General features: G+C 42.3%; 1 protein-coding gene across 1 annotated transcript in view; it reads right to left on the reverse strand.

Annotated features, from left to right (window-relative positions):
- Positions 1-27,179, reverse strand: part of rtel1 (regulator of telomere elongation helicase 1) — a 94,333-nt gene that overhangs the window by 12,774 nt on the left and 54,380 nt on the right. The window contains 5 exon segments of the mRNA XM_034086080.1: positions 5,049-5,162; positions 17,817-17,889; positions 17,891-17,955; positions 18,675-18,888; positions 22,125-22,190. Coding sequence (XP_033941971.1) covers positions 5,049-5,162; positions 17,817-17,889; positions 17,891-17,955; positions 18,675-18,888; positions 22,125-22,190 — 532 coding nt within the window.

A 27,179-nucleotide genomic window follows, 5' to 3' on the forward strand; every position in this document is an offset into this window, starting at 1 on the left:
ACCGAGAGTTGACCGGTCATAAAACTGGTAAGGTCAGCCACAGCTGACCGTTCCCATTCCTTAAGACAGATAACAGACTTCGGCTTGGTCGTAAAACGTCAACAGGCCGAAAGGTCAAATATCTTAGGAGTAAGGAGAATTATTCTTTGACACTTAGGAGTAAAGACAAAATTAATCCCTCACAACTAGTATTTTAGATAATAAGCAGAGTTGTGCAGCTCTGTTTATTGACCTTTCCAAAGCATTTGACACCGTTGATCATCGCATCTTAAAGCAGAGGCTACTCAGTATTGGCATATCCAGCCATGGTGGTTTGTAAACTACCTCTCTGAAAGGTCCCAATGTGTTCATTTTGATGGGCTGTCTTCTGAGTGGTTAAACATTTCTAATGGTGTACCACAAGGTTCTGTTTTAGGACCACTTTTATTCTCCATCTATATTAACAGTGTAGGTGATAATGTGGATTAAGCTACTTTACATTTTTATGCGGATGATACTGTGATGTATTGTGCAGGTCCCTCCATTAAAGAGGCTGTTGTTAAATTACAGGCTGTTTTTAACACTATTCAGACTCTGCTCTCTAAATTAAAGCTTCTTTTAAATGTGGATAAAACCAAGGTAATGCTCTTTTCAAAAGCTAAAAAGACACCAGAGCCTGTTTTAGATATTGTAACTACGCAGGGAACAAAACTTGAAGTTGTTGCCTGTTACAAATACCTGGGTATCTGGCTTGATGATTGTCTCTCTTTTAAACTTCATGTCAATAACCTGCTTAAAAAACTGAGGGTTAGGCTAGGTTTCATTTTCAGAAACAAGTCCTGTTTCTCGCTTGAGGCCAGGAAAAGGCTCTGTGACCTTTGACCTGTGCTGGACTATGGTGATTTGTTATATATGAATGCACCTGCCAATTTGCCTGAGCAAGTTAGATGCTGCGTATCACAGTGCTCTGAGATTTTTGACAAATTGTAAAGCACTTATGCATCACTGTACCCTGTATGCAAGGCGGTCTGCCATCACTTACTGTACGGAGGCTCAGTCACTGGTGCTTTTTCATTTACAAAGCCATGTTGGATAAACTACCATCTTATATCTGCTCCATGATCTCTCTGCGAATTGAAAGTACTTATTGCCTGAGATCGCATGCTGTGGTTTTATTAAATGTGCCAAGTGCTAGGACTGTCTTATGGAAGAAAGCTTTTAGATGTGCAGCTCCACTAACATGGAACAGTCTGTAAAAAGAATGGAAAATTACCAAGCTAGTACCACTACATGTTTTTAAAGCTCGGTTGGATGCTACTCACTCAGATGCTGTTGGTACCTGTACATGTGGTTAGATATGCAAATTGAATTGAATGTACACATCACTCTCAAGGCACTGAGAGAAATGACAAACAAAGCTGTCCAGCTGGTCAGAAAGTGGGTGGGCCTCAACACACACTCCACACGGGGCATCATCTTTCTCCCATGTGGAGAGGGGGGGCTGGGAGTCCCCAATGTCGAGTGGACCTACATAGCCACCAGGCTAGCCCACCTGATCCACATGCTTAACAATGATGATGTCCCTGTAAAAGAAATGGCCAGGGCCTCTCTCCTGCTGGATCTACACAGAAGGAAGATCCCCCTGGCCAGCGCAGACCAGAACCACTTCCTCGGCTTCAGGAGGAAAGGCTCTGGGAAACTGGACTCTCAGGCCAAGGGCTTCGGGGTCTGGTCTGACTGGCCAGATCTCAATGACCTCTGCAATCGGACTGGACCCAGTGCGGTTGTGAAGGCCGACATCACAACACCTCAGGAAGAGACTGTGGAACTGCACAGAGACTCTGCAGGGAGGGTTCTGCTCAGCATGAAGCAGTCTGAGATCAGGCAGCACTGGTGTGGACTCAGACTGCAGGGAGGGTTCTGCTCAGCATGAAGCCGTCTGAGGTCAGGCAGCACTGGTGTGGACTCAGACTGCAGGGAGGGTTCTGCTCAGCATGAAGCCGTCTGAGGTCAGGCAGCACTGGTGTGGACTCAGACTGCAGGGAAAGCCTGTTTGGGGTTTGCTGACCACTCAGTCTCACACTCAGTGTTTAAGAACGCCGCTGTTGGTGAGGATGTTCTGACATGTACCATCAAAGCAAGACTGCAGGTGTTACCCGCTGAGTACAGTCTGTCCACCTGGGACCCTCACATCCACACTCCATCCTGTTTAAATGACTCACAACAACACCTAGAATCCATTGCACACATAACACATGGATGTAATGTATACAAACGCCTGTACATAGCCGTCATGAGCGTATTGTGGACATTGTGTCTGATGCGGTACGAAACATCTTACCATCTAGCGCAGCAATGTACAAGCACGCTAGAGTGCTACCACAATGGTTTGGTTTTACCAATGATGTCTTTGCTAACATCCCAAATACACCTGGTGTGGTTTTTGTTGACCCCACAGGGAGGTGCTGATCTTAGAAGCAGGCTGTGCCTTTGACCTGTACATGGACCAGGCTTTCCAGGACAAGTATATTGAATACCAACCACTGCTCGATGTGATAACCAGCTTTGGGTACAAGTGTAGATATAGCATACTCATATTCGGAAGTCTTGGCCATGTATATAAATGCACTATGATTGGTCTGAGAATTGCTGGAATGTCAAAGAGAAAAGCCAAACAAATTGCCACATATTGCTCCGTTTCAGCTATTATTGGCAGCTTAGCCGTGTGGAGAAGGAGGTGCTATGTGTTCCCTTAAGTGTTCTGTGCTGCTTAGCCGTGATATATTTGATTCCCTGTCTATGTAATATAATTTGTGGAACCAAATAAAGTATTCAAGTGTGTGTGTGTGTGTGTGTGTGACAGAATATGGTTGAAGGCTGTTAACTGAATGAAAAGGGGGTCCGGAAACTAAAAATGGTAGGAGTAGTTGTAGAGTGTGTGCCCAAGTATTAGACAAAAACAACAAAGGGGTAGGAGCAGCTGGGGGGCATTCAGCCCTTATTAGAAAACACTGAAGTCAGTAGAAAAGTTGTCAAAAAATTGGTATTAGAGTTTGAAGATGGAACAGCAGGGGTTAGGACTGTTTCACTATAAAAGGAGAAAGCACATTCACATCTTCGGTCAGGTCGTCCAGACACTAGCTCTGTTTTTTTAAATAATTATTTTAAGAATAAAACTATGCATAAAACTCTGAATGTCAGTCTGCAGTGAACCTGATGAGACTCTAATGCAGGGGTGGGGAACCTCCGGCCCCCGGGCCGTATACGGCCATCGAGAAAATTTGGTACGGCCCTCGGGGTATTTATAAACACACGCCAAAAAGAAAAAAATGTAAGAAATCTAGACCGCAAAATAATTAAACAAGCGAGTGCCTTTTTTTCCTGGCCAAGGTCAGGGTCCTTGAACACAACACAAGCCTATCGTGTCATCACGTGGTATATGTCTTGTCTGACAGGGGTGTAGTTCTGATGGAGAGCACCGGAACGCCACTTCAGAAATGTCAGTACCCATAAGGAGCCATACACATGCTGCAGTTTCTGCGTGGCTGTGTCTTTAGTTGAAAGCCCAGTGGCGATCTGTTCATCTGTCACACTGATCATACAGTCAATAACTTTGTTGTTATTAGCATCTGGTTAGCTTGCTATGCTAACGAATATAAGAAGCTTTTTCTACAACCAGTGAGGTAAAGGCACATCTTTATATGATCATTATAGTTATAAAAAAATAAGAGAATAAAGTAAACAGGTATAAAATACTATATGAGAGTAAACAAAAGTTGTTAATAAAGAAGAATACAGTTTGAAAGGAGAGTGATTTGTAAAATATCCATAAAGAAAAATAAATCTGTTTACAGTTCTGTTTCATCTGGGTGTTGAGAGATGTTTCCATAGATCTCCTAATGTTGCTCTCAAAGTGCACCAGATTGATGCTTTCAACTTCAATATTTAAAACAAATCTTCCTGGGGGAGCATGCCCCCGGACCCCCCTAGAGGAGATTAGGTCCCCCCCGAATCTAAATACATTTGCACACATCTTGTGTCCATATCTTTCTGTTTTGGTGGGCATGCCACACCCTGCACGTGCATGCATGCGCGAGTCATGGTGAGATATCTGGATTAAGAGGTTGCTTTTTCTGAGTGTGGACCTTTTCTTTGACACAACACTGTACAGACCTGTTGAAGCTGCAGGATGAACAGTGTCAACCTTCAGTGCTATTTTTCAGTTTTTCATCAATAATCGTCCATAGAAATGTATATCATTTACATTAAAACTCATGTTTGTGTGTCCTATAGCTTAGTATTAGCACTGATAGTAATGATTAAATACGGCTGGACAGTTAGCACCCCCCCGGAGGGACAGAAGCTGCACCATCTTCTCTGTCAGTCAAGAAGGACTTGTAAATACAATCAGTAACACATGCAACATAGAGGCTTACTATACTGGAAATGCTAATAAAAAACCATGCAACAAAACATACATATTAAATAGCAAGAAGATTTATTTTCAGTGTTGACAGAGCTGATTGCTCACTAACCATGATTTCAATAAACCGAATGTGTTTTGTTCTAAGTGTTTACCTGGGATTGAGTTCCATTGTTGTGCAGCTTTAACAGAAAATGCAGACTGACTTAAATAACTTTTCCGCAGTGGAATAATGCATCTCCTCTCGCTGCACCTCTTGTTAACCTATCTGCAGTCTGAGTGGAGGTGAAGTCAGTGTATACACTTGTACAGAAGGTAAGCATTTGAATGTTTAATAATGTTTTCCCAGCTAAACAAGTTTTTTTTTTTAGTTATTGAAAATAAAATATTCTCCCAGAACATGCAGTGAATCTCTTTGCCCTTGTTTAAATGGAGCACATCAGCCAGTGTTACCATGGAGCCGATTCCTCTCTTCCACAAACACCACACACATAGACTCATGATAAGTCATGCTCCGCTTGTCTTTGGAGTAATGACTGTAACATGCTGAACATGTGAACATGAAGAACTTAATGATGTGGTGTTACATTCACTGCACACCCCCACTCGCCTAGTGCACTCTACAGGTAGAGATGTGATGTCATACCAGTGTGAGGCCTCTGGCTCAGGTGGAGTCCTCCCTCGTTGAGCTGCTCTGTGTTCAGCTGACTGCAGGTGGAGGGGGGGGGGGTCACACCCACGGCAGGCCGTCTGACTGCGGCTGTGAGAACACACAAACACAGATACAGATCAGCCCTCCTTTCCCACTGCCAGTGTACTCTTCTGTCATGAAAAGACCAAATGGAATATATCTGCAAAAGGACAAAACTAATCATTTATTTTCTTTAGGTCTTTCTGGTCTTATTAGACAAACTCTTGATTGTGATTGTGAGTGTTCTACAGCACTGCAATACTACCCGGTACAAGTGTTTGTCTCTCGCTTTAAAGTCCAAACTGCTCCACCAGTTAATCTGCTCAAAGATTGTAGGTCAACCCTGTGAGAGATTTTAATAACCAGCCGACCATAACAACATATTAACATCATCTCTGACCCAACCATGTCCTGTACAGTGAGTATGAGTTGTTACCATCACATCTGAGTCCCACATTTGAATAAGGTCAGACTGAAGCTCTCCTTGTGCACCAGTCATCCTAAAATCAATCCCAGATCTAATGTACGTCAGAGGTTCTTGAACATGTTCTCTTCAGTGATCGTGATGTTTGGTTAAATGTCTGTTTCTGTGTATCTTGTCTTAGTATGTGTCCTTGTTGATGTTGCCAATGGATACGAGGAAAATGTCCGACTCGATCTGACAATAAAGTATTATGGTATCGTTCTGTCTACAGGAATCATTCATAATTTAGCCATCTATATATGAATTATTACAGAAACGTTTTTAATTTGATTTACATTTGAAAGCAAAAATACCCAAACATTTTAAAACTTTGTTTACTTATGGCACGTTTCCACTGCAGGCCTCGCTCGGTTTGGTTAGAGAGGCCCGGCTCACTTTATGCTGCGCTTCCATTACAGTTTAGGAACTGGGGTAGTTACTATAGTAACGCAGTGTAGGCGGATCCGTGACGTCATCTTCAATGAGAGCCCCAGAAAAACAACACAGCCGTTAGCTGTTAGCCCTCAGAGCTCACAGCTCCTCATATCTGTTCAGAAACTAGACAGAAGTTAAACGAGTACAAACCACAGACTGCCTGAGTCATGGAGAATACAGTCGCTGCTTTATTTATGTCTGTAGGCCGTTGTTGTGAGTGTGGACGGTCGGAGCATATATAACGTTAGCTTAGCCGATCTCCATTCAGAAAACACGCATTTTAAAAGGTTTTTCGCCTGCCGTCTGTCTGCAGACTCAAAGCATTCATTCATGGTGTTTACTAACCGGTATCAGTATGTTGTTACTTCGGCATCATTTAGAAACGTGTATTACAATTAAATCACGGTCACATATGTTCATCTTGTTGTAGTTGTAGCCCCTTTGCCAGCGATTCTCTCTCTAGTTTAGCATGCTCAGCCCGACTCAGCCTGGTTGTTCCTGGCCCTAGAACCACGATTTATGGCGCATTTCCACTGCAGCGGGTAGCCCCGTTTAAGCGTCCTTAATCGTCCTCAAGCGACCAGGCCAGTTTTTGGTGGCCTTTCCATATAGCGTAGCACCGGCTAGCGGGTACTTTTTTCCGGCCCAATAAAATCGTGGTTCTATCAGGCCAGGGCCAGGGCTGCACTGCAACAACTGCAGATCTAACCAAGTGTAATAACCTTATATTTAGATTCTAAATCTAGTTTGTCTTGATTTGAGTTTAAATAGCTTATCTAGTGCTTTCTATGGAAGATTTGACTTAATTCAAGTAAATGTTACTTGCCTTGTCTTGATAAGCAACTTTGTCTTTATTTTAGTTATGTTTAACTAGATACAAGGGACCTGTCTATAAAACATCCACTTCAAGGCTAAAAAGCCTTATTTTAAGCACTAGTATGGCAAGAAAAAAAGAAAAGAATTTCAAGCATCAGCTCTGTGGTTAACATAAGTTATTTCCCCAGCTGGTAAAGACAGTAAAAGACACAATTCAAACAAGAATTAACATCTCTTTTAATGATAATCACAAAATGAACTGATAATCATCATAACAAACTCTCCTAAAGGATATGGACCAGAATAACTGATGATATGCATGACATTGACTCTTGAGGTAGGTGTGCGATCTCTACTCTGTTACTGCCCTGGAACTGGTAACAAGGTGGGGGTACCTGAGCAGTGAGCACACTGTTGGGAGGGGCTGCCAGCTACTCAGTACCCCCTCCCTCTTCCTTCAAGGAACGTCTCTTTCCCCTGTTATCTGGTCTCTTATTATCTATTCTCAAATGGGGGTACGTTGGAGTACTGCAGGGGGTACGTGAGATTTATTTTTATGTTAATGAAAAAAAAAAAATACACCAATTTTAGGAAATGTAAGGAAGTTTGAGCAGTGTGGGTTTTATATGAACAGAGTTACACATATTTGAAAACGCGAAGTGTAATAACTGCAGTGGCCTTCCTGTCACTGAGAATAACAAAGATCCTCAGTGAAGCTCAAGCCCATGTTTCACTACATTGTAAGTACAACTTATTAAGGGACACAGGGGACATGTGTATCGAGGACACAGGAGGAAGAGCATACCGATTCTACCAGACGGCCAGCCCAGCCCCAGCAGATGCTCACACTACAACTATTGACACCGTGTACTTAAACCTTGCGCTGTTTTTGCAGGGGGCTGATTCTGCGAGCTGCAGCTGACCACGCCCTCCTGCAGCTGACCACTCCCCCCTGCAGGAGAGGGGAGCATGCTCTGAGATCAGCTGCTGGGCTGCAGTGGGGAGAAGAGGGGGAGAAAAAGAGATCTCCGTCCACAGTGTTTTATTCTTATAGAAGTAAGAATAAAACACCACTTGTCGTGTGCTGCTGTCCTGGCGAGATTTTACCCCGGGGGGCGTAACGGAGAGACCGGAGCGGCTTCGCGTTCGGGCTGCGGCCTGCTTTACACCTGCTGTAGCGGAGGCCTGTATCCACCTGCTCCACCTGTCGTGCTCTACGGTGCCGAGGACGTTTTACCACGGGGATATCGCTGAGAGACCGGAGAGCCTCTACGCCTCGAGCTGGTCCTGCTTCGCCTATCCTGCTGTAGGCCTACTGAGGAGGTTTTGCACCGGGGATATCGCGAGGAGAACGGAGCGCCTCCACATTTCGGGCCTGCTTGCACGCCTATCCGGATGCTCTGCTGGTCTGGGAAAATGGCCCATATCGGGATTCTGCTGTGCCTGTTAACAGTTTTGGACTATGAGAAGATCTCTAGTCATTCTGAGAAGACTACTGGATTCAGGTCTGTTCTGCCACCCGCAGTGGGCATCCCCTGCAAAGGGTTAGGATGTGTTGCTCAAACAATTACCGGTTGCCTTGTCACAGACAATCTGCTCGACAAAATATGTTTGTCTTTTTTATTTTCCTGCGATGATGGTTCTTCAGGACTGCTTCTTAAGCTCTAATCACACTCTCGCAGACTTTTCCGGTGATTCTAAATTAGATGACAATGTATGTGTGTCGCTTAAGAGGAAAAGATGCCTGTTTTTTTTGTTGTTATTACTGTCAGGAAATGTACAACCTAACCCTGGTCCGCCCAGTAGTAATAGTCAGATCGCTACTCCTGCTGATTTTAAAGCTAGGTCTGGGTTGGGTTTCATCCACTTGAATGTGCGCAGTCTGTTCGGTAAACTAGATTGTGTCCGTATCTGGGCAAAATCTACTGACGCTGACGTCATTGTTTTATCTGAAACATGGCTAAATAAGTCTATTTTGGCCTCTGACATTGCCTTAAAGAGCCTGTGACAGCATCCCAACAACTGTTGTGCAATGAAATATTGGGCTACTAGTAATCTCGAACCGTCAGTTTAAAAAAGAAAAAGCGATACCGTTTCATTAAATATCAATAATTTCGAACATCGCGGGGAAATTCCTTCACTCATTTTGAAGTTTTGGGGGAAGCCGGAAGTGACGTCAATGCGGGAACGCTTCGAGAGCCAAACACGGACAAAGTGTGTTGTCATGCGTAGAAATGGTGAATTACTGAGATTAGGCACGTTAATAGCGTTTTAATGAAGCTGACTACAGTATATTCATATCTGTCAGTGCTTTCATGTCAATTCGGCGACATAAACATAAATGATCGTGGTGAAGATGATGATTACATTAGGATTACAAATCGGGAGTGAGAGCTGCTGAATTTCCTCCCGTCGGATGTGATATCAAAACAAATCGATTATTTTTGTGGTTGTAAACTCAAGTGGATGAAACTACATTTATTAGTGCTTTCATGTCAATTCGGCGAACATATGATACATTCAATAATGAGTGAGGATGATGATTAAAAATCGTTTGTTTGAGCCGGTCTGCATTTCCTGATGAGAAAACAAACCGATGCTTTCTGTAGTTGTAGTACACCAACAACATGGATTAAACGTGTGGTTTTTTTACCACAATGTTGAGGAAATTAATGGATAAAATGCACAGATTATTATTATTATTATTCCCACTCCGATCGGGACACTAGGTCCACCGTTTCCCCGCAGCGAGGCTCCCCCCGTTGACAGTTTACGTGGGCTGGGTGCAGTGGCGGACTGGCCATCGGGACGAATCCCGATGGGCCGGTACCGAAGTGGGCCGGTCGGATAAGTAACTAGCACATCCCCCATAGGCGGCGCGTGAGGCTCAGGTTTGAGAAGGCTAAATAACTTCTTTTACCTGACGCTGCCCGCCTCCGGCGTCTATAGAAAAGAGATCCACTCAGTGTGCGGAGTTTAAATCTCTCAAGTCATATTACAGGATAAAGGAAATACAGTTTAAACTGCCGTATGCAGAGAAGACGCCGACGTGTCGCACTTATCATTCATATTACATCATCAATCAGATCATCGATCATATAATATCATAATATATCATATATTTCCTTATCTGAGTCAGCTTCTCCAGCCTCATCTGGCCGTGCAGCACTCACAGTGTCACAGACTGGATGCAGAAGTATTATTTAACACATTATGTTGACGAAACACTCGAGACAAATGTAATTAAAGTCAGATCCACTCGTGTCTTAGACGTGAACGCGCTCTCAGCTGGAGAGAGAAACCCTGGCTTGATTTACCGAGTTGATAACCAGCGTCGTAGGACCGCTTAGCGAGATCTCGTTTGTTAGTTTGTTGTTGTTAGTTTGTTTGTTACTCAAACATATCCAGGGTCTGTTGAACTGGCTTCGTAGTGCAGGGCACAGGTGGCGAGCAGCGCTAAGGTCAAAGACACAGACATTATACATTATATTTGTATTTTACCAGGATGCAGTGACACAAATATTTACATTTACTATCTACAGCACCCGCCGCCCCTGACATCCCCACTCCCCCCGTTGACAGCTTACTAGCGGTACCGAAGTGGGCCGGTCGAGAGTCCCGGGATGATTTGTAGTCCCAGTCCACCACTGGCTACATGACCGTATGATCGCCCATATTGACGCACCTCATTCCTAAACTTCTAACAGATACAACATAAACCGATCCTTCAGCCTCATGAGCTCTCAGACACGTTCAACATGAACCTGTCATCGCTGTCTGAGCTTGCTGCTGTGTGCGCCGTCGTGCGTTTACATCTGACTGTATATATATAAAGGTTTACATGCAGATGCTGGGATCCTGGACGGTGCAGCTGGAGCGCTGTGCCCGCAATGACGTCACATCATTTGGCGGGACTTGAAGAATCCAGAGAAGATCCAGAAAATGGTCAACATTGAGATTAATGGTTATCAAAGTACAAATATCCAAAATCAGTTCAGTAACGCTTTTCAAGGGGACGATATGTACTCAAAGTGATGGGCTTGGATGATGGGGGAAACCGTGTCACAGGCTCTTTAAATGGTTTTAATGTGTATCGTACCGACCGGCCTAATAAAGGTGGTGGCGTTGCAATTTATGTTAAGAATAAGTTCAGTGTCTCCACATTAGTTTCCAAATCGATCAGTAAGCAATTTGAATTTTTAGCCTTAAATATAGAAGTGGCAAAGGGTCGACAGGTCATGGTGGTGGGCTGCTACAGACCCCCCTCAGCGGGCAAGGACTCCTTGTCTTCACTAGCAAATCTTTTATCGCAACTAGACTACAAGGAAATAGTGCTACTTGGAGATTTGAACTGGGACTGGGTAACTGCAGTGTCAGAGGATTTTAAAAATCTTTGTATCTCTTTAAATGTTACTCAGATTGTGGACAGTCCTACTCGCCCAAATATTAAGTCCCCTAATAAATCCTCCCTAATTGATCTCATTTGAACTAATGTTCCCCATAAATATTCATCTGTGGGAGTATTTGCAAATGATCTGAGAGATCACTGTGTTGTAGCCACAATTAGGGACACTAAGGTCCAAAAGGTTAAACCTCGCATTATCATTAAGAGAGACATAAAACATTTTGTGGAGCAGGGTTTTGTTCATGATCTGTTTGATTTTGATTGGGGTAAAATCGATCTGTGTGCTGATGTGGAAACCGCATGGTCTTATTTTTATCTTGGTTTTATGGAGATCATTGATAGACATGCCCCCCTGCGTACATTCAGAGTGAAGGGACGAGACAATCCTTGGTTTTCTGCTGAACTGTCCAGTCTCCTTCATGAGAGAAACAAGGCCTGGGCAAAGGCTAGGAAATCAGGCTCAGAGATAGAATGGCTGCGTTTTAGGCAGCTAAGGAATAGCTTCACTTCAAATGTCAAAAGTGCAAAGTCGAAGTACTATTTGTCAGTTACCACAGAAAACCTAAATAATCCTAGGACATTTTGGAAAGCAATAAAATCGATATCCACCGGTGAGATCCGTAATGAGCTACCTCCGTGCCTTACCACAGCATCTGGCTCTATATCGGACAGGGCTACTATGCTAAATTGCTTTAATGAGCACTTTGTGTCCTGCGGTTCTATGTTTGATTCTGTGACTAACTCTGCTTCTGTGAACACCACAGTCTGTGACTCTGAACAACGTGGTCTGGAAAACCCTTTCAGTTTGACCCCTTTTACTGTTGATGTTGTTCATGAAGCCTTATCTAAGTTAGATCCTAGGAAACCGGCCGGCCCGGACAACTTAGAACCTTTCTTTTTAAAGATAGCTGCAGATTTTATTGCTCCACCTCTTACTTCTCTTTTTAACCTCTCCCTCAGCACAAATACAATTCCAAAAGTATGGAAGTCTGCTTATGTCTTGCCTTTACTGAAAGGAGGGGAGGCAACTATTTTAAATAACTATAGGCCAATCTCTAAATTGTCAGTTCTGGCTAAGGTTCTTGAACGCTTAGTGAGTGAACAGGTAAAGGAGTTTTTATGTATAAATGATATCCTGTCTAAACATCAGTCAGGATTCAGAAAGAAACACAGCACCATCACTGCCACAATGAAAGTGGTGAATGACATTACTAGTATTTTAGATAATAAGCAGAGTTGTGCAGCTCTGTTTATTGACCTTTCCAAAGCGTTTGACACCGTTGATCATCTCATCTTAAAGCAAAGGCTACTCAGTATTGGCATATCCAGCCATGCAGTGGGTGGTTTGTGAACTACCTCTCTGAAAGGTCCCAATGTGTTCATTTTGATGGACTGTCTTCTGAGTGGTTAAACATTTCTAATGGTGTACCTCAAGGTCTGTTTTAGGACCACTTTTATTCTCCATCTACATCAACAGTTTAGGTGAAAATGTGGATGAAGCTACTTTACATTTTTATGCGGACGATACTGTGATGTACTCTGCAGGTCCCTCCATTAAGGAGGCTGTTGTTGAATTGCAAGCTGTTTTTAACATTATTCAGACTCAGCTGGCTGAGCTTAAGCTTCTTTTAAATGTGGATAAAACCAAGGTAATGCTCTTTTCTAAAGCTAAAAAGACACCAGAGCCTGTTTTAGATATTGTAACTACGCAAGGAACAAAACTTGAAGTTGTTGCCTGTTACAAATACCTTGGTATCTGGCTTGATGATTGTCTCTCTTTTAAACTTCATGTCAATAACCTGCTTAAAAAACTGAGGGTTAGGCTAGGTTTCTTCTACAGGAACAAGTCCTGTTTCTCGCTTGAGGCCAGGAAGAGGCTCTGTGACCTTTGACCTGTGCTGGACTCTGGGGATCTGGTCTATATGAATGCACCTGCCCATTGCCTGAGCAAGTTAGATGCTGCGTATCACAGTGCACTGAGATGTGTGACAAACTGTAAAGCATTAACCCATCACTGTACCCTGTATGCAAGGGCTGGTTTGCTTTCACTAACTGTACGGAGGCTCAGTCACTGGTACATTTTTATATACAAAGCCATGCTAGGGAAACTTCCATCTTATATCTGCTCCCTGATCTCACGGAGAATTGTAAGTGGCTACTGCCTGAGATCGCATGCTGTGGTTTTATTAAATGTGCCAACTGCTAGGACTGTCTTAGGGAAGCAGCTCTTAGATGCAGCTCCTCTGTCTTGGAATAGTCTGCAAATTAAATGGAAACTGAACAATCTGGTGCCACTAAATGTTTTTAAAGCTCGGTTGGATGCTAGTCAATCAGAAGCTATTGGTACCTGCTTATGTGGATAGTTATGTACATGATGCTGGATGATGTCCTTTTGTTGTTCTGTATATGCTTTTATGTTTCATGTGGAACTACTTGAACAGGTCTCCCTTGGAAAAGAGATCAATGATCTCAATGGGATTTTATCTGTATAAATAAAGGTTAAAAAAAAAAAAAAAAAAGATCAGTTCAATGCAACTAATGTCGTCTTAGTGTTATTGCATGATGTTAAAATTGGTTTGCCATGAATTTAGTGATGGATTGTAAACATTTGAAATGTAGCATTTAAGTGTTTCTCAGTTACAAGGTTGTTGTTTTAATAAATCAGACACCGATGGTGCAGCGCTGTGCTGTACCTCTTTATATAGGCATTTCTTCCCTAACAAATTGTTTCTGTGCTGATCAGGGGGTACATGGCTGAATTTTGTTTTCAAAGGGGGTACATTATTGAAAAAAGTTTGAGAATCACTGATCTATGGCATAAGCAATACTGGACAAAGAACAATATCTTCATTTCTGAGGATGTGGTGCTTTTCATTTATCACACCAAACCTGTTCAAACAATCCATGCCACATTACACATTTAAACATGAACAGCTTAACACACCAAGTATGGCTGAGCGATATGGATAACAACAAAAAATATCACAATATCTTTGACTTGAATTTTCACACACTTGACTTAACGATTGCTCTCAGTGGTGTGTGCGAATTTGGCGCTTGCTGTATTATTTAATTATGCGAAGACCCGCCCCTACTCTGCTTCTCATTGGCCCTGAAAGAAGAAAAACCTGGAATGTGCATCCATGTGGTGTATGTCATCTCTCATAAAGTCGGAAAATGTGTGACTTTATTTACCATGTGTTTGTCAGAAGCTGGATCAATGACAATATCCACTAAAGATGTAAACAACGAATGCCAGTACTATATTATTTACATCAAGAGATCCTCCTCAGTCCTCAGTGTTTACAAGTGGATGGCTGTTTGTGTCCAAATGATGGCAATGGGGAATTTCCTATTTCACGAGGATCACCTGAACAAGCCAAGCTCCGCAGCGCCAGCGGAATGTAACACGTTGTTCAGAGTTCACCTTCACCAGAGAGGTAGGACAGCGACCAATAAGCGCAGTTAAGGTAACGTTAGTAACTGAACGTAGGAATAAAAGTCCATAGGCGTATGTAACATATTAGTGCTTTCAATTTATTATTTAAGTAGTAGTACATTCATTGGTTAACTGTTAGCTGAATTAGCTAAGATAGCTAGCTAACTACGAAGCACGTGTTGCTAGCTAACCTTAACCTCACTAATGGAGTATGTAAAAATTAAGCTAGCTAACGTTAACTACTCTCAGATAAATAAACTGTCTGTAAGGAACACAAAATTAGCCGACGTTAATATCATACGTTTTCTTTTGGTATTCAGTAATTGTATCTGTTAAAAGCTAGCAGTTAGTTAAAAACGCAAAGGGTGGTAGACTAGCTAACGTCGACCTAGCTACTTCATAGTGAATCACAGCAATTTTACAATTTAGTGTCTGATGCCTTTTTAATGTGATTTTTTTGGGGTTGACTTTTAAAATGACAGCGGGCGTCTTTTCCTGTAAATTACAGAATGCTTCTTCATGGTGAGATGGATAGATGTGATGACACAACTGTTTGCTGTTTTCTCTGTATCAAAGTTCTATTGATTTTTACACTCAGGTTTTGGACAAGATGGGCCGAATTCTAGAGGCAGGCAACAAGAACTTCACTGACCAGATCAAAGCCAGATGGGAAAGCTTTTGCGAAAATGCGCTGTTCTTTGGAGTGTGGAACAAGTTGTTGAAGCCACCAATGGGTCTGGATCAATGTAAGCATAATGTATAGATAACACTGATGTTTTATAGGTTGGGGGTGACCATTTAATGGCCACATGGGAAGTGATTGTATTAGCTTATTTTCATTATTTTGATAGGACAGGATCTCCTTTTTGATGACTGAATTATGGCAAAATGGTAGTTATAAGGTAGTAGTGGTCACTAGAGGGTTTAAACACTACTACCTTATGTCATGTATACAGGTGACCCTTATTGTTTTGCTTTCCCTTGTGCAACTGACAAGTGCTTTTTATATCCCCTGCAGTGAAAGTGTCAGGGATATTATAGATTCACCCCGACCGCTGCCCCCCCACTATCCAGCCACACTTTCAGTTTGCTGATCCAATAACTGCAATCGTTTTTATTGCACGCTTTCATTTCGCTGTGCACATTCAATATCCCTAGGAGAACCGTTTGATTTTGGTGATCCCACGCTCTCTGTCTTAGCGCAACATTCAGGCCAATTTTGGAAAAAAAGTAGCACCAGTTTATGTACAATTTCCCAAGGTGACATTACGATTCATGTCGCTTCAGGGATACACGCATACACTGTCGTTCACCAACAGCATAGTTTTTCCATGATTAGCTTATACTCCCTTGGGCTCTGCACAGAAAGATTTTGTTGCTTTTGTGCTTACTTTTCAGTTACACAACACTTAATGTCAAAGTCAAATTGCCTAACAAAAACAAGCACAATGCATTTGATCATGTATCCATATTGTTTTTCAGCTGGACAAGCGATTGCTTTGATGAAGGCACTTCCCTCAATGTTTTCTTCCCCAACTGCCGCACCCACAAAGCTTGGGTCAGCAAGTGAGGCACTATTCCATGTTCTTGAGGTGAGTCTGAGTCAGTATCAGTTAAACTGAAATAAAACTTGATATGCCCTGAGGTTTAATTTGTTTCTACTTTTTGTCTCTACTTTGTTGCTCTCAGCCGTCCGAGGACCCCAATACGTTTCTCCAGAAACGGCCCATCACCAGTCCAGTCATCCTAGACTCTACTAACCTCCTCCTGGCTGTTGGCAAAATCCCACTGATGACCCTTCCTGGGGAAATGATGCACTCCACTCATCCTGATGGGGTGTTTTTACACCTTCCACCTCACCTACCCCAAACGTGTTGCTACTCTCCTATCCGTCATCCAGACTGAGGTACGGAAGGACAGTATTCACGAGCGTGACCTTACTCATTCATACAGAAAAGCAATAGCTGAATGGGCAGAATTCACAAAAAAGTAGAGAACTTGAATTCTGTGTCCAATGTTTGTCAGTTCTATGAGCATGTATATATGTTGAAGAGCTTTGTTCATTTAATGAATGATCCTGTTTGTTATGGACTGACTTAATAAAAACGTGTTTTTTGAAAGAATTGTCATGTTTACTTATTTTAAGAGCATGTGTTCTAATTTAGCTCCCTTAAAACAAGAATTTCATTACATGCAACTTGTTATCGCTTTTATCCAAAGCGACTTATACACTCGATACTGTGGGCAATCCCCAAAGGAGCAATTTGGGGGACAACAACGACACAACGACATGCTGACTGCAGTGGGGTTTGAACCTATGCTCCCCTGATCCTAACACCAACGCACTACCCACTGCGCCACACGCCTCCCTAAATCTCATTTTAAGTAATTTGATGCTAAAAGTACCCTAGTTTTGTGTGATAATAGGCTTCTTTTGCATTAAATAGGCTTAACTAGATTGCTTGAAATTAGTCTTTTTAATCTTATTTCAAGATGTTATGTGCTATAATGATAGTCGGACAGCCTCACTTGTTTTAAGACATCTTATCAAGTGAAATTTGCTTACTGCACCGGCAGCCAAATGTGCTTGTTTGAAGTGCAAGCATGCTTATATCTAGAACGTTTGGCCTTGAAATTGACAGGGCGTTTTTGCAGTGTGAACTAGTGACGTCAACACTCTCGACTGCTGATTGGTCAGAGAGAATCGTCGCGAGATCATCCCTAGCGTTGCATATATATCTAGAAGCAAGCTCGACGGAACAACTCGAAATGTGAAAGTGTTCCAGGATGTCTCTGCACAGATGCCCCGCCTACTCTGCGTTGCTACCCCAGGTCCTAAACTGTAATGGAAATGCGCCACGGCCTCAGACGGCCAGCGAGGCAGCCCGAGGCCTGAGCGAGGCCTTTGGGACGCTTAAACGGGGCAGTGGAAATGTGCCATAAGTCAGGCCAGAAAAAAGGTGAAAAAGTAGCCCCGGGCCAAAACTAGGCCAAGTGGAAACGCAACCAAAAACGGGCCCCGCACGGCTCGGCACGCTTAAAGCGAGCGACCCGCTGTAGTGGAAACGCGCCATAACACATGAATAAAAAAAAGACATTTCATGTTCATGAAATGTGAGAATATGTCAAACACATTTAGTAAATATGCAGCGTGCAGTGTTGTACCGCTGTTCAGCAGGGCCTTCTTCTTCTCCTCCACAGACAGAGAGTGGCTGGGCTCGTAGCCGCAGCCCCCCCCCCGTCAGGTCCCTGCACCGCTCATCAAACCTCTGCTTGTGATGGGGCCGGATGAACTGGTACAGGCCTGAGAGACACACATCAACATGGCAGACACTCATATTATTCTGTGCAATGGGGAATGGGAATGTGTTAACTGCCATCTTTGGAGGATACTAGCAACCACAATCTTTCCACTTAACCTGGACAGCGGAGAAGCCAGAACTTTTTCACTTTAAAACCTTTTAAACATTCGGTAGGCCCTTCATGTAGCTGGCACTGCCACGCCTTTCACCAAAAAACAAATGTAAAATGACAATGGGATTTCATTTTATTCTTTTAAACTAGCAGGGAGACGAGGAAGACGTAACAAACACCAGCAAGAGGCGCTGAATGTGTTTACTACAGGAACATAAAGCACTACACTGGGAACACTGCTAGTTTAAAAGAATAAAATGAAATCCCATTGTCATTTTACGTTTGCAGAGGCTCGACATCAGTAACCGTTATCAGGTAGTCTGTTCCTGCAAACAGCTGCTCTGTGTAAGGGCATTTATATTTCACACATTCTTTATTCATTTCCAATGGAAACCGACGCTGGTGCTGTATTATAGACGCTATCCTCCTCAGATGGCCGCAACGCCCCAGAATGCACCACGGTTCCCATTCCCTATAATAGATCTTGATGTTTTTGTGTCACTTGATGACATAATCAAGGGTTAGTTTGTTTATCCATTTTGAGGCTTTACTCTTGAATAAGATTAACATTAGTCTGAAACGCAGTGCATGCAGTATCAGAAGTGTTACCGCGGAGCAGGCTGTAGGTGTTGGCGTCCTCCGTCAGCACCGCCGTGTCCGTCAGCAGCACGTCCAGGTCGTCAGTCTTCTTGTAGGTCTGCAGAGTCTGAACGATCTGCTCAAAGTTGCACTGGCTCAGAGACTTCTTCATCTCTGCCAGGAAACCCTTCACCCTGCTGGAGGTCCCCTCCCCAGAGACCGCCTCCGACACCTGCGACTTCTTCTACAAGAGGGAGAAGAACTCAATGTTCACACTTGCAATGTTCACTGAAAATCCTTTTTAATATAGTAATACAAATCGAGCCAAATATCTCTCCAGCATATTTATAATGAGCTTATGTCCTGAACACTACCAGGTACTATACAATATAACATTTCATTTTAAGATAAAAATACACTGAAACCAAATTCCAAAATAATAATAATTCATAAATGTGTAGTGTCAAGCTAGCCATTTTTGCCATGGTATTTTCCAATGTACAATAAGTGCAGTTTGCCCAAGGTTTGATCTACACCTTGGGGGACAGTTGAAGTTCAGAATGGCCGGACACAGACCTTTTTGTCCTTGGGGCAACCTGCCCTGTTGGTTGAGGATAAACGTGTAACGTAACCCCCACACAGACACACTCATTTCCATTAACGCTAACATAATGTCACAGAGAAGTGTTCTACTTTGTGAAAGAAAAGGCACAGCGACGCCCCGTAGTGGCTGTCAGGGATGCTGTTGGCTGGAGTTGATGCATGTCTATTTCCCATTTAGGTCAGATTGTCATGGAAGTGTAACGGTCCCCCTCTGGTTTATTAAGTATGCTCTGTCAGTGTTGATTCAAGTAATATTAACACTTTTATTGTAAAATATATTTAAAAAATTCAGTTTATAACCCCTAGTCTACAAAAAGCGCACCGCAGCTACTGTAGTTGTGCTTTTCTCAGACTGTCCTGCTTTTTGAATTAGCACTACATGTCATGGGTGATAAAAAGTCAAAATAAATATCAACATATATATACAATGTTTCAGTGGTTGAAGCAAAAAAATGCCCTTTAAAGGGAGGCAATCCTCATGACACGCATTTTTAAATAATTATCATCCGATAAAACAGCCAGTCTTTCTTTTTTTTTTATCTGATAACTGTTAGGGAAATAATTATTTCAGACTCCTAGATGTGACATAGAGGACCAACCTTGACGTCTATTGTTCCTGTCTTTTAGGGACACAGGCTGCTTCAGCCAATAATGTTATTGTTCCTGTCCTTTAGGGACACAGGCTGCTTCAGCCAATAATGTTATTGTTCCTGTCCTTTAGGGACACAGGCTGCTTCAGCCAATAATGTTATTGTTCCTGTCCTTTAGGGACACAGGCTGCTTCAGCCAATAATGTTATTGTTCCTGTCCTTTAAGGACACAGGCTGCTTCAGCCAATAATGTTATTGTTCCTGTCCTTTAAGGACACAGGCTGCTTCAGCCAATAATGTTATTGTTCCTGTCCTTTAAGGACACAGGCTGCTTCAGCCAATAATGTTATTGTTCCCATTTCTGTGACCGGTCAACACTAGGTCAGAGATGGTCTTTGTTGTGGGTGCACTGGGACACTTCCTTCTTTGTTGTTTATGGACTCCAGGGTATGACATATTCGAGGCCATAAGTGGCGGACGCAGGTAACTCAGTGTGCCCAAACTGTCTAAAGCTATCTTATCAAAACATGTTGATTACTCTCTTTTGAAACCAGTTAAATGGGCTAGCAAGAGAGAGGCGCTCCAGAATTGACGTGGCAACTCTCCCGTGCAGTCTCACCGTGACTGCTGTGATTGTGATGTGAATGCTCCGGCCCGAAACTCCAAATAAATCATCAGTGGTTTGACATCAAAGCTCCTGCTCTACCTTGTCTCTTTCCTGAGTCGGTGACTCCCCCGCATTGCTACACAGAAGTTTCCTCAACAATGACGTTATCAGTGATTTTAAGCTGATTAATTACCGAAATAACATCAACCCTGTGGGCGGCGCCATTTTGACTTGTCACATGACTTATTTTACCGGAAGTGACGTGAACTATGCGTTTGGTGTCGAGGACAAATTGACGGATGTGCTTTGTTCATGTTGTTTACTCTAGTTACTCTTACTATTCTATTGAAATATGCCTCATTGTATCGCGAAACATTACCACAATTCGGATAGGAACAATCCACGGAATGCTCGGTTCCATCTATTGCCAACGGGTAAGCGTAGGAAGTACGTTCGGAGGCAGTGGCTAGCGAAATGTGCTCGGCCCGAACCAAAAGATCCACAGGTATGGCGCATGTATGCAGCGAACATTTCAAGTTTCCGGACGACTACTCTGAGAGTATGATGAAACATAAAATGGGATTTATTAATCAACCATTACTTAATGGGGATGCAGTGCACTGCCAATGCCAGCCAGCGTAAGCACATTACGCAGCAGACTTTACTCATTGTTTACTACGTAAGGAAGTAGGAATTGCAGGACCCAGAGCGCACGGAGCACAGAGCGGACAGCAGATAACGGAATTGCAGTTGTATTGCTTATAGATTATCAGAACATTTCAAAGGGGACAGAGTCACATTGGATATTAATCTATGGATAAACTACATCATCGTTTTTATCGTTGTAATGCCATTGAAGACCAGTTTAGACCAGACAAAGACCAAGGTAAGCCATGTTAGCCTAGCGCATGTTAGTACCTAGCGCCACATGTTTTGATGTACGTTTTTGTTAATAACGTCGCGAGTTTGTATCTTTCAGTGTTGAGGTGAGCACCGTTAGATTCTGTGTCTTTACGATCATAAACGATGTATTGGATGTGCAGCTAGGATAAGTAATAAGGGAGCTAGGAGTGATTTTCGGTGTAGTAATAGGTTAGCATTTTTCGCTCTGGGCTAATTCAGAGGCTCACTGTTAGCATTGTGTGTTTATTTTTTAAGAAAAAAATGAAAAAGATCAGTTAAATTAGTTTTTTCCCCGTTATATGGATATAAAATATTCATAGTTTATTAAATATTAAGGTTCCTTAGACGTTGTTTCCTGCAAATGACGCGATTTCGGCCCGGTGGGGCCTAAGAGGATAACAGAGTATGCTTTTATTTTTTTTACAGTTGTATTTGGATGGAATGAATACCTATAGTGATAATTCAAAGTAATACAATGATTTTTACAGTGAAAAAGGTCAAATGGAACTGATGTTTCCCAAATTACCCAGAGGTGAGAGTGAGATGTAATATTAACGTGTAGACTGTTAGTTTTACAAAGTGCAACTGTCTGTACCAGTGACTTCACCGTGCTGTATGTGTGTTACTGCATCCCAAAGGACATGGCTGTGTACTGGGTGTGGATATCTGAGTGCACAGCAACACTGTGGCCCTACAGAGCCAACAGAGATCATGATGAGTGGTGTGAAGCATGGAGAAAGGAGCACCTGCAACCGATGCCTTTGAAATGTACTCCACCTGTTGCTGGACCAGTTTGATTTTACGTTTTCCTCCCCGCATTTCATCATCTATCCTCTTGTCACACTGCAGAGACAGAGTGGACAAATGGTTTGCCTTAAAAGGAAAAGAAGATCATTTCAACAAATGAGTATATTCCTCATGGAAAAATGTTTCATTGCAGATCACAACGTCACTAAAAACCATGCTGACCCATTTCACACACGTGCTATTAGAATGGTATTGTACCCAGTGTTGGGGTAGTTATCAAAAAAAGTAATGCATTACACATTACTAGTTACTTCTTTAAAAAAAAAGTACTTTACCTTACTTTACTAAATTACTCACGGCTGAAGTAATTAGTTACACTACTAGTAACATTACTTTTGTCTACTCTGTAGCATCACCTGAGAGGCACTATGAATCATAGACAAATAACAATATAAAGTGAAACCTCATTTATGCCAGATTAGCACAAACCCTAATCTAATCAGGACAATACTGAACACAGACCTCTGTTTCTGCTTTTTGTCTGAACACCAGCCATGTTTTCTTTAGCTCAGTTTCATCAAAACACTGGTCCAGGTATATGAAGATATGGTGCAAAATGCGAGAGCTTGTAAAACCTGATGTGAGCACTTACATACATTTACACTTGTATAAAATATCCACGTATCTGTGAACCAAATTTGAAGTCACAGAAAAAAAAAAGTTTTGTAGCTTGTACAAAAAAAAATAAACTAAATATATTTTCCATTACAACTGCAACTTGGTTATTACAACCTCTCAAATCAGTCATTATAACTTCACGAATCAGCTCTGTGGCAGTATAAATTGATGAATCTGCGAGAGGGGTCTGCCTGCAGGCTTACACTCTCAGGACACCTCCACTCTCAGTACAGGAAGTGACGATTCTGACGAACACGTTTTTTTCCCCGCCCTCCGAAGGACTCGTCTGATGGAAGTTCACAATGGAGACTCATCACGGAGGTGATGAGTCCGCTCACTATGCACTTTGGGTCGGCCTTGGTCAAGCCCTTTTGACCCCCCCAGCCTGGTTCTCGCAAAAGTTGACTTGAGGAATGTAACGGGAGTTGACTGTCCGCCTCACGAGTGCCAATTTTTTTCACTTTTCCCCGGTTTTTTTGTGGCAGTTCACCCGGTTCCTTCTACCGGGGACACTGCCCGGTCTCGGGTGTCGCCCCACCGGCCTGTGTCCAGCCGTCCCCCGTCCCCCCACTCATCCATATATTAACGGTTTTGACCATTTTTGTTGCATTTTTCTCGAATGGCAAACGCGACCCACCATCGGAGGGCCTCCACCGGCCCGGCCTAGTGCCGGTGCTCTGGCGGTCGGTTCCTCCGAACTGCGGGTTCGACTCTGATGGCTGGGAGGGTGTGCTGCGTTGGGGTGGGGGACTTCCCCCACTCTGCGTGTCTCTTCCTTCCCGGGCCGTCCGATATGAAGTGTGACTCAGGAGTCCCACCACCCCGCAGCGGGGTGGAGGTTCCCAGCTGGAATCTCCCAGCCGTGGTGCACCCGGCAAACACGGTTATTTCTCGAACCCTCCACTGTTGTCTAGCGGGTGTAACTAAAATACAAGATGTCGTTATTTATATATATAAATATCTATATACACTAGGGGTGTAACGGTACACGTACCCGTACCGAATAATTTCGGTACGGGCCCTTCGGTTCGGTACACGTGTGTACCGAAGTGTACCGAACGAATATAACGTTAAACGTAAAAAATTGAGAACGTGAACAACTTCTTGGAAGTAATCTCAGGTGCTGCGTCGCAGCATTCAGAGTAATTTGCACCCATTGTGATCAACGCGTCATAGAGCGAGCAAGTCATTTAATTGGACGAGCTGGTCAGAGGGATGCGTTCACATGTAGTCAGTAATTTGAGGAACTGTCGAAATGGCGAACGCAGATAAAGTTGAGCTCGAAAATCCTCCAGCATCATTGAAGTCTCCGGTTTGGGAACATTTTGGTTTCGCAGTTACGAACAAGGATGACGGACAAAGACAGGTGGACCGAAACAACGCTGTTTGTCGGCATTGTTCAACTAACATTGGTTACGCGGCTGGCAATACATCAAACTTGCACACTCATTTGAAAAGGCATCACCCGAACGTGAATATCACCGGTACCAAAAGACTGAAGTGCAAACCCAACTCCCACTAGCATTTAAGCCTCCACCACTCGCAAACATTTCAGACCGAGCCAAAGCTATTACAAACGGCAAATATCCTTATGTTGCCATGTTAGCAAAGCGCTACCTGGCTGTATCTGCTACCTCTGTCCCTAGCGAGAGGGTGTTCTCCACAGCAGGAGACATTGCTAGTGCCAGCAGATCTGCCCTTTCAGCAAGCAATGTGGACAAGTTCATCTTTCTTTAAAAAAAAACATGAAAATACAATGACAAGCAAGTCCTAATGTCAAACTGGCTGCTTAGGTACTAGTACAGTAAAGTTCAAATACAGATTATTTCAGTTCATCGAAAAGCTGCACCTTAATGTTTATGTTATTATATTTATTTGAGTGAATATTCATAGTTTAATAATAATTAAAAACCCAAAACTAATAGTTTATGTTTTGTGAGTACTAGTACAGTAAAGTTCAAATACAGATTATTTCAGTTCATCGAAATGCTGCACCTTAATGTTTATTTTATTATATTTTGCATTTATTTGAGTGAATACATTATTCACAGTTTAATAATAATTTAAAAAAAATATGTTATCTTTTGTGATAATTTTTTCTGCTGTACCGAAAACGTACCGAACCGAACCGTGACCTAAAAACCGAGGTACGTACCGAACCGAAATGTTTGTGAACCGTTACACCCCTAATATACACTGAACAAAAATATAAACGCAACACTTTTGTTTTTGCTCCCATTTTTCATGAGCTGAACTCAAAGATCTAAAACATTTTCTATAAACAAAAAATAACCATTTCTCTCAAATATTGTTCACAAATCTGAAAAAATCTGTGATAGTGAGCACTTCTCAAGATGCTGATTAGACAGCATGATTATTGCACAGGTGTGGCTTAGAATGGCCACAATAAAAGGCCACTCTGAAACGTGCATTTTTGCTTTATTGGGGGGGGTCCGAAAACCAGTCAGTATCTGGTGTGAGGGGTAGGGTTAGGGTTAGGGTAATGTTGTGAATCGAGTGGCCTGTGTTCGTCGTTCATAACATACACCTGCCCATACCATAACCCCACCACCACCATGGGCCACTCGATTCACAACATTACCCTAACCCCTAACCCTACCCCTAACCCTAACCATACCCCTCAAACCAGATACTGACTGGTTTTCGGACCCCCCAGACCACCCCAATAAAGCAAAAATGCAGGTTTCAGAGTGGCCTTTTATTGTGGCCAGCCTAAGGCACACCTGTGCAATAATCATGCTGTCTAATCAGCATCTTGATATGCCACACCTGTGAGGTGGGATGGATTATCTCGGCAAAGGAGAAGTGCTCACGATCACAGATTCTTTCAGATTTGTGAACAATATTTGAGAGAAATGGTTATTTTGTGTTTATAGAAAATGTTTTAGATCTTTGAGTTCATCTCATGAAAAATGGGAGCAAAAATTAAAGTGTTGTGTTTATATTTTTGTTCAGTGTATATATAGATATAATAAGATTTTATTTTGTATTAGCGTGCATTTCCTTTTCGGAAAGTGGCGCTGTACTGATCGTGGCGATTTTATTTTGTAATTCTTAGCGTGCATGCACTTCCTGTCCTGAGAGTGGAGCAGGGTTTCCGTTAGCCGGTAATTACCGGTTTTTAGCTGGTAAGATTGAATGAAAACCAGTAAATTCAAAACCTGCCGGGCAAAATGTCCGATGCTCCGATTGATTGGCCGCCGGTCATTATCGGCCAATATTCAATTTTAATAGTTTGATCGGTGCTCTCTATAAAGGCCGATCAGGAGAGCTGGATCTGATCTATATGGACATAAACGTGAGTGAAGTATAACCGGACGAGAGAGAGAGATCAGATCAGCTGCTGCATAATCACCTGAAGCCCCGCCCACTGTTTAGCGCTGCATGAGAAACTGACGGGCTGTCAGGAGAGAGAGAGAGGGAGAGAGGAAAAGAGAGTATCCGTTTCTCCCGTGTTGTTATTCAAAGTTAATGTAAACTTTTGAATAATGTACTTCATCTACAAGTAGTTTCTTTGAATGTAATAATTATGTTAGTTGTTGTAGCACATCATTTATTGAAAAATGAATCTGAATTTTTCGATCTGTTATAAACTGAAGCAATATAAAAATTAGCCCCATTAACTGAGTTTTAAACATCAGCATATCCGGTCCTAGTCCGGTAATTACCTGCCAACGGAAACTCTGCTACACAATTTTTATTATTATTATTGAAACATTATTGGACAAATTTGTCTGGTAAAATAAATTCTTTCTGGACATTTGGACAGGTTGTAATAACCAAGTTGCAGTTGTAATGGAAAATATATTTTAAAAATATATATTTTTCTGAAAGTGAACATTTGATCACTAAGTTAATTTTTTTGTCTACTTTTTCTTTTCTTTCTGTGACTTCAAATTTGGTTAACAGATACGTGGATATTTGAGCCACAAAGTTATTATTTAGATTCATAATTTGATAAATGATTTAATGATGGAAAATGATTTATATTTCCATGGTGAATATGTTTTGATGAAATGATTGTTAATTTTATATCGTAAATATGATCTGTTTCCTGGTACCTTCCGGTGTGTATTTAAGTGAGGTGATTTCGACTGCAAATTGCAGACAGAGATTGGTGTTGCAAATTAGACTGCAAACAAAGTATAGTTTAGTTTATATAGGAAAGTATATCGCCGAAATATTGTTTAAGATGTGTTATTTTGAGACTATTTAAGTCAATACTTTTTTTTAATAAAATAAAAAATGTTGACTGAAAACCTTCGGCTGCTTATTGTTTTGGATTGCGTGCCGTCGACCCCGCTCTATAGTGGCACGAGGAAACCCTTGATGCCACTACAATTTGTATACAAGTGTAAATGTATTCACACAAGCTCAGATTTATTT

This window comes from Pseudochaenichthys georgianus, chromosome 6 (genome assembly GCF_902827115.2).
Source record: "Pseudochaenichthys georgianus chromosome 6, fPseGeo1.2, whole genome shotgun sequence".
NCBI classification, from domain to species: domain Eukaryota; kingdom Metazoa; phylum Chordata; class Actinopteri; order Perciformes; family Channichthyidae; genus Pseudochaenichthys; species Pseudochaenichthys georgianus.